Below are 9,518 nucleotides of genomic sequence, written 5' to 3' on the forward strand. Positions count from 1 at the left end.
GAATCGTGTGTTTAATTTGTTTAAGATTTCATTTTTTTTTGAATTAATTTAAACGAACTTAATTTAAGACGTATAAGTTTATCCGTTAAATAATAAATGAGCTGGCCAATGACTTTGACCCATTTTAACAACCCTTCTATTTATTCTATTGGCCAGAATCATGAATTTCAATACCCTTGTGAATAAATTGTTTTTAATGAATGAAAAAAAAGCTATTAAACTCATACAACAAACTGATGACAAAATTATATCAATATATATAAGTATATAACCAAGTAAAAAATATTTACCGGTGACTCTAAAGAAAATATATATTAAACTTATTAGAATTGAAGTTGAGATCAAAAATTAATTTATGAGTAAAAAATATTTTATATTTATAAACTATTTAAAAATTTTATTCTTGAAAGATATTAAACTTATAATAAAACACAGTAATGCTAGATAACTTTATTCAAGAGACTGAATAAACACTTCTGTTTAAGTAATAATACATAATTAAATATGATCATGTATAAAACATAAGAGTACTCATTGAATTGGTTAGTCGTGACAACACATACATATCTGATCAACAAAAATAATCAATAATCAAATCCCCATATTTGTAGCTACTAATAGTCAAAACCTTATACCAAATACATGGCGATGGATATAATAATAATAATAATAATAATAATAATAATAATAATAATAATAATAATAATAATAATAATAATAATAATAATAATAATAATAATAAATAAATAAATAAATAAATAAATAAATAAATAAATAAATAAATAAATAACATGACATTATTATTTTCCTTTTCCTAATTTTTAGCCGTTACTTTTTAATTATTACCTTAAGACTAGTTCCAAGTCAATATATAACAACCACATCAATCCCTAACCACAGAACCTTAATTTATCCAATAATAGCAAGGCAAGCACTAGCTTTAAAATTCCATGCAATCACTTGAATTGATCTCACACACACAACTTAGTAATTAAAAACAACAACAACAACAACAAGCAATGGCTACATACTCATCAAGAAGAGTCGTTGTTGTGTTTGGTGTTGGAATTCTTCTTGTTACCCTAATGTGCAACATGAAATGCAGCATGGCAAATAAAGATAATGAAGTAGGAGTGAATGTAAAGGTTCAGCATGGAGGGTGTCACCATGGCAAGAACTCAGAGAGAGGAGAGGAATGCACAAGTGAGGATGATCATCTTGGTTTGTATGCTGATGTTGATGACACTTTCAAGGCCAAGCACCATGTTAAGATTACTCATACTCATACTCATAATCATAACAATCATCATGCCAAACATCATCAAAATGCTGAGCATGACTCACCACACAGTGGTAACAACAATGTCCATGTCTTGGGACATTGATCAACAACGGAATCATCATCATCTTTTCTTTTCTTTTATGTTGCTTTGAGTAATTAATTAATCATCAATTTGTCACATTTTTGTTTTTTTTTTCGTTAGTAATTTTGATGTGGTAAGAGTTATTTATATGTTTCTTTTTCTTGTTATTATTATGGAATTTGGATGAGATAAATTATTATGATATGAGTCATTTTCTTGGAGAATATATGCATGGGTGTTATTAGGGTTACAAATCTCGGAGTGGAATGTATTGTATTTCTATTTTCATTCTAATCCTTCTTACCATTTTTACTTTGTCTCAGAGTGATTCTCAAAATTCAAAAGAATATATAAAGATACCGATGAGTTGAAGGTAAAATAAATACATATATATTTGGAACTTAATTTTTACGGTCAACTAATTATTTACAGTAAAAATAATTAATTTTTCTATCTATTATTTAAGAAGTTGTCTAAATGTATTGACACAATTATATATATATATATATATATATATATATATATATATATATATATATATATATATATATTTTGTACTATTAATATGTTAAAACTAAATTTAAATTTATATTTTTTTATTAAAAATGTATATAAAAATAATAAAAATGATAACTAAAATATTAATATATAGGATAAATACCCGTTTCTATCTTTAATTTTTTTCTTATAGACATAACACATCTTAATCATCTTTAAATTTCATCCGAGCTTTTATCTATTAAGAAAAATAGACAAAACAACTCCTATAATTAAATGATAAACAGTTGTCAGTGCTATGCTAGGTGTCATTCACCACTAGTGTTAGAAGAAGAGTCTATGATAGAGAAGAAGTAACCACTAAAAAAAACATCAGAAGAGAGGAAACAACAACAATATAGAATCACAAGTGGAATGTGCCCACCCGCTTTGAGGCATAAGTGTGAATGCGAATTGGATATATGATCAAAATTTCGATTCAATCCACACTAAAATCATCAGATTGGATTCAATATCCGCAAATTTTTAAACTTAAATCTGATATCGGATATATCCACAAAATATCAAAATATTTTTAAAAACTTATTTTTATTAAAAAATTAATAAAATTCTCTTTTCTATTCGTTTAACTATTTTTACTCTTAAAATAAAATTAAACATACTTTTCTTAAATAATAAAAATAAAATAATATAACATATATGGTAATTATTAGTTAAAATAAAACATAAAAAGAATATTTACTTATTTATTTTTGCTTATAAGCGGATATGCAGATTGGATATGCAAATAGATACATAAAATTCGCAATCCGATCTTATTAGACTGCGAACCCGATCTGATCTGGTAGCCTTGCGGATCGGATCTATATCCACAATTTTCAGATCGGATTCGGATAAATATCGCGGATATGTGGATCAGATCTGATCCACGAATATCCCTACCGAGGCACATCGCGTCTTCAAGGAGTCCATTGTTACCTAGATTTTTTTTACTAGTTTAATATTGATGGTAATTAATTATATTAGGAGTATATAAGGTTAATCACAAAATATTTTTTTTCAAAGATAGGAGTGAGACTCGAATCTGTAACCTCTAAAGAACGAACTGGCATAAGATGAATGAAAACAGAAAAACTAACAAAAAAATATTTTGTTGTTAACCTTATGTACTCCTACTATAATTCATTATCATCTACATTAAACTAATAAAAAAAATAATCTAGGTAAAGAGGCGCTCTCTCCTCCGCATCAAGCTCGTCTTCTTCTTCCCCTCTCCTGCCATAGTGTTCCTCGTGTCGGCCATGGCCTTGGTCCTGTAGATTTATCTAATGGCGATGTTGAGCCTGAGGCTGGTGGTATCTATGGCGGAGAAGAGATTTGGATGGAAGACAATTTGAATTAGGTGTTCGTGGCAGTTTTGGGACTGATCCGATGAAAGGTGTTTTAGGATGATGGTGGTGGTTCAGGGTAAGAAGGAGGAGAGGAAGAGAAAACTAAAACACCTGACATCTGACACGGACAACCATTTGCTATCCGATTGCAGGAGTCGTTTTGTCAACTTTTAATGAATGAAGATATGATGAAATTTAAGGATGATTACGATGCATTATGGCTCACGAAAAAAAGTTACATATTGGAAAAAATATTTACCCTAATATATACTATGTTAAATAATCTTGTCAAATGTATATAAAATAATTTAATGATTTTTAACCATTATTTTTATTTAAATATATTTTAGTCTGAATAAATATTGAAATATTTTTATCAATTTATATCTCTCAATATTCTAATATTAAAAATTGCAAGTTACAGCTTTAAATGAGTAATGTAGCACAAAGAAAAATTGAATGAATGTGCAACAGAAATCAGAAATTGATGATGAATGTGGCAGTAGTTACAGTGACAAGTCACTGCACTTTACTGAATGCACTAAGGGTCAAAGGCCGGTGGTCACTACTAGTACTCACTCACTACCTATTTTATATAAAAAATTATTTGGAGACCAAAATTTGCAAGGTTAAAGATAGTCATATTTTTTTTTCATTTATATTTATTAATTATTATTAAAATAAATATATACTATTAAATATAATAAATATATAATTATAAATGTTACAAAATAAAATTATAGATATTATTATTATTATTATTATTATTATTATTATATACGCAGAGACACGAGAGTATTTAATTGACAATGGTTAATGTGTCTATCCTCATTAATTTTTTTTGTGTCCGTCATTTTTTTGGTGTTCAAATCATGAAAACATTAGAGACCCATTAGTGTTCTAATTATTATAGATCAATTGCATGACAAAAATATCAGTGAACAATTCATGAGGAGATATAATTCACAACATTGCAATGAAAATTAATCCAAGTTTTTTGACATCATTCTAAACCAATATAAAAAAACTGACCCTCATCCATAGTTGAATTTTGCAAGAGAAATGCTAAACACTTGGATTTGGTTGTTTAAACTTGTATGCTTTCTATAGATGGTAATTGACAGCAATATTAAAAAACAGGATAATGTCAAAAGTGCAGATCTATTGGTGCACATTAGAGCAGTAAAACTACAATATGGTGTAAAAGTCAACACTACAAAGCAAGGTAATTGTAATTTGAAAAAAAAAACTATGAAAATATTTTAAATAAACAAAAGAAAAAATTAAAAGAAAAAAAAAACTTTGTATACTTTCACAAGTCATTGATGATTATTGAAACATGGTTGTGATCATGATCAAGAAGTCAAGAACCATCCATTTGGATATCTGTGCCATTTGGATTTGGTGGATTTGCATTGAATGGGATTCCAGTCACAACCTTCTGTGTTTGGCCAGCTCCAAATGTGAACTCGGCCGGAGCTATATCTAAGGGTGGTCGGGCGAATATTGAAGTAGTTCCAGCAGCAGTGAAGGCGGGATGTGATGGAGCCGACTCACTGATCTTTGGGAAGCCAAAGTTGATCGGACCTGCAGCAGGAGAGAAACCAGCCAGAACAGAGCCGCCACCGTCGATTGATCCGAACATCTTGTTCTCAAACTCCTGCAGTTGCTGGAAGACAACTACATTATGGAAGAAAGGATGCATGTCAGAATGATGATAATTGCACTATTACATATTGCCGGTCCTCGGTCGATTTGACCCTTGATTCATTCAGTAATTCATAAGCTCGGTTGACCATTTACATGAAGGTTTCATGTTATTTCTCTTCATAAAAAAGAGCATTTTCTTCCATTGACTAACTGTTGAAATATGAGACTTGTATTGGAAGAAAGATCAAAACATACCTTCTGTTAATTCCACAGATGGTCGCCGTTCCTTGACCCATTGATAACTTTGTGCCAGTCTCCATCCTTTTGACTTCATCAAGTATGCAATCACGATGGCTGGAGACCTGTCGTAGGATGTGATTCAGAAAATTAGCGTAAATATCAATGTTTGTTACAGCATACTCAAAGGCAAGTATACAGTTATGAGGATTGCCGCAATATCTTACCTACTCTTTCCAGACATGCAATGAACCAGAACACGAGCCTTATCTTTCTCACATTGCTCTGCAAAAAAAGCAACCAGTTTTGGTTTTGTTGTACATGATCATTATTACAGATTTATTAAAACATGATAATGGAATGAATATTTAAGATAGAGCTACAATAGTTGTCACGTGATTATTATTTTTTCTTCACTGAAAAGAAATCCACGACAGATGATCATAGAGAGAGGAGAATACAAAATTTATGGTTCTTTTTTTATGACAAGCTTTGGTCTAACGGTGAAGCTGGTACTTTATCGCCTGCATATTATTGATTCAAAACCTGAAAACATCATTTGTATGTGGGCAAGCTACCTCTACCCTCTCCAGAACCCATCATGTGGCGTTATTTTTAAAAAAAAAATTGTGTACAATTTTCCATCAACCATGCCAATATCCAAATAAACAGAGAACATCTATCCCTATCTATCACCCTGGTACATCAGTATTGTGCTTGTTTGTTCGCAATTTGGACAACGGACTATTGGAAGGTTTCTTACTCTAAGAGAAAACTATAATAAATCACTGTGATACATTGCTTTGATGTTTTGTAAGACACCACCAGTAGAAACAGAAAAGTAGGCACATGTATGCCCATTGCGAACATGAGCAAAAGCAGATCATGAACCTCTTTAAAACAGGCATCCTGAAGGTAACATAAAATCCTTAATGAGACATTGCATTTAAGCTCATACCATGGTTTTGGGCTTTTTTTTTTTTTTTTTTTTTTGGGGGTCGGGGGTTGATTAACATAAAATAGAAGTATCAAGACAGAAGAAAGCAATATATAACTAATGTTATCACATGCATTGAAACAAAGAAAGTTATAAATGAATCGCAAATTCGTCACTCTAGAATGCACACCTGGCTGAAGATAAGTAAATATCCGAGTCTCGTGGGTGCAAAAATAAATATATAAAAGAAATAAAGCATGACGATACTAGCTGATATCCCAAAAGACAATAAACGTGCAATCATCATTTTTGATAAGTATTCATAAAAATGGTAAACCAACAAGAAGTTTAAAAAATGCACCTTGGAAACGAAATGATCAGGACTTTAAATTTCAACGGACAAGAAAGAACATACCTAAAAACTGAATTGCTTCTTCAAATGGCAAAGTTTTATCATCTGGTAGGCAGTGATAGGTAAATGAGTTCTTGTAGAGATTTTGACAGGAAGGAACAGTCTGCACGGGTAAAAAATTCAAAGGTAGAATAAAAAAATTAACTGCGGAAAATTTTGGATATATAAATCAACCTTATAAATCTTTTCTTTCTGGGAATGGATACAACAATCATCATGAGAAACAGAATTTACCAACAATCATCATGAGAAACAGAATTTACCATGATTAGTTAAAAACGATAATTATCACCATGTCTGCTATTACACTCTACTCATTCTGTGTTACTATTCAAAGAAAATAATTGTTTATTTTCTCTTGCTAGATCATTAGAGAAAAAATTACAACTCCATTAACTCTTCAAATAAAAAACTTAACTCAAGCATTACCCCCATTTAATCTTAATGTCATTATTTTGATGTCCTCAAAGCTCAAACTTCTCAATCAAGAGAGCAAAGCAACAGTGTGTAACATATTTGGAGGTCCTTCAACCTTTACTCCATTATATATCCAATTAGAAGTTGGAACTAAAATTCCAGTTTCATTACACCTAAGCAATTAATATTGACAGCTATTATAAAGAACACAAAAACCATTTAAGTACCGTGTCCACATGTGAAACTCGTGCGTTAGATCTTATATGCCGCATCGACAACACGAATTAGAGGACACAACATAGATATTTAAGAGCTTTTGTTTGTTTAAAACTTTCAGTTTTCTTTAAACTCTTGACCACACGCGCCAATGCATTTATCATGGCCGCGTCTAGGATTTGAAAATTTGGTATGTCCGTTGCGCATCCTATATTGATTAAATTACTTTTCTTAGTGCAATGTAACTAGACAAATTTCATGTGTTCCCCCTATTAGAGGACACAACAGAGACAACTATTTAAAAGTTTTTGTTTGTTTAAAACTTTCAAGCACTTTTTAACAATGAGGTGAAGTGTTTTCTTCAAATTCTCGACCACGCGCGCCAATGCATTTATCATCGCCGCGCCTAGGATTTGAAAATTCGGTATGACTGTTGGGCATCCTATATCCATTTAAGTAATTTTCTTACTGCAAAGTATCAAGACATGTTTCATGAGTTCCCCCAGTCACCCGAAGAAAAACCTAACTTCCCAATTAGCCCAACCAATTCACATCTTCAGAACCCTAACTATACATCAACCAAGAATGAAATCTTTAACTTGAAATCACCACCTTGCATTGGCCACTCAGAAATCCCAAAGTGTGTTTTTCGCAAACCTGTAACCTAAAGTCCTAAACTATGAAAGGTTCCACTCCTCCACTGCTGAAATCTCAAAAAACACACACAACACACACAACATTTCACTAATCAAGAACATCAAAACATGCATCATCATCATCATTATCATCATCATCATCATTCAATCCAAGGCATTACCATAGAAAACATTCAAATAATATCAATGCCACAACAATGAGAACAATTAACGGGAAAAAAATTAACCTAATTTTTCACAACCCATCAATCACATAAAGAAAAAAGGAGCAAGAGAACAAAACCCTCCTTTCTTACATTGAGGATACGAGAGATTCCTTGAGTCTTGAGAAGCTCAGAGCGCGATGCGTTGTCGTAGCTACCGAGGTACAGAAACTCCGGCAAGATCACCGACGGGAAGGCGCTAACTTGCACTGATGATTTCTCCGATCCAACGGGAATCCGGTGGCCGCAAACCGAACACACTTCACCTTCTTCGTACTTGTGATAGTGCCCACACACTCCACAGGGGTTTTCCCTCTCCCTCTTCCTCATAATCACGGAAACTTAAACAAAACAGCTACTTCCCCCTTTTCGGATCGATAATCAGCAGAGTAACAAGGATGCTAGGTAAAGAAAAGGGGGTTAAAACTTAAAAATCGGATTTTTAAATTGGAGACTGATTGAGAATTATAAAAGGACGAAGACCGGGATCAAAGAAGAGAAAAAGAGAAGGTGGGTTGTGAAGGATTCAGGGTAAAGATTAGAGCTTTGGTGAAAATGAAGGGAAGAGAGAGAAGTAGTGATTATAAGTAAGGAAGGGATCAAAGGAAGTTTCTTTCCTTTTTTTCTCTTTTTTTTTCCCTTTGTTTTTTTCTTTTAAGTTGATAAACACAGTGTTTTGTCAGAACCTATTTACAACTGGAATTTGGATTTTGATCAGTAAAAAATCTGTGTTGTAGAGTGAGAACTGAGAACTGAGAATTTGAGAAAGGTTAATGTGTTTCACTCACTCAAAGTGGTGAAATTATATCTGAATTTGTTCGCAGTGACTAACGGGTTTGTGAATGTGAAAGTGGTTTCTATTATTTTTACATTGGTTGGATTTGGATATTGGGAGGTTCGAGATTCTAGGTTTTGGCACGTGACATGTGTAGGAGAGAAATCCAGGTTTCTTATTCTTATTGTCGTAGATCTCGTACAAACACACTTCACTAACACTCATCAGGAATATAATAAGAGGAATATACTTAAAAAGTTAAAATTGTAAATCATCATCTGGTAAAATTAATTTTACGTGAAATTTATAGTTGAAAGTTATTAATAATTTAATTAAATTTATTAAATTATTTAATGATTTTGGGTTATTATAATATATATTTAGAAAGATTTTTTAGTTTATGTTTAGTTTATTTTGTTGTTAAAATTTGTTAAAAGATTTAATTTAGTTTTGATTTATTTAGTAGTATTTTTAAAAAATTTAAATTTAAATTAAATATGATTTAATTCAATAAAGATTAAATCTAATTTAAATTATTTTTAGAGATTTAAATTCAAATTAGATATCTAAAAAGATTTGACTCATTTTTAAGTTGATCTACTAGGAGTATTCTTTTTAAATTAATTTTTTATGAATAAAAATTTGTTTGAGTTTGTTTGAGAAAATTTTTTTAAAGACTCGTTGAACAGAATTCTTTAACTGTTGCATCAGGAAATTAAATTAAGGTCGAAGAATCTTTTTTTTTTCAACTAATTTTAGGTT

At 31.2% G+C, this 9,518-nt stretch overlaps 1 protein-coding gene across 1 annotated transcript; it reads right to left on the reverse strand.

Moving 5' to 3' along the window:
• Positions 1 to 4,331: 4,331 nt before the first annotated feature.
• Positions 4,332 to 8,958, reverse strand: LOC112702282 (protein-tyrosine-phosphatase IBR5). Its single transcript, XM_025753254.3, has 5 exons — positions 8,075 to 8,958; positions 6,493 to 6,592; positions 5,368 to 5,425; positions 5,159 to 5,265; positions 4,332 to 4,933 (listed from the first exon to the last, which is right to left on the reverse strand). The coding sequence occupies exons 1-5, from the start codon at positions 8,309 to 8,311 to the stop codon at positions 4,617 to 4,619; spliced, it is 819 nt and encodes a 272-aa protein (XP_025609039.1). The 5' UTR covers positions 8,312 to 8,958; the 3' UTR covers positions 4,332 to 4,616.
• Positions 8,959 to 9,518: the final 560 nt, after the last annotated feature.

This window comes from Arachis hypogaea, chromosome 7, assembly GCF_003086295.3.
Source record: "Arachis hypogaea cultivar Tifrunner chromosome 7, arahy.Tifrunner.gnm2.J5K5, whole genome shotgun sequence".
Classification (NCBI taxonomy): Eukaryota; Viridiplantae; Streptophyta; class Magnoliopsida; order Fabales; family Fabaceae; genus Arachis; species Arachis hypogaea.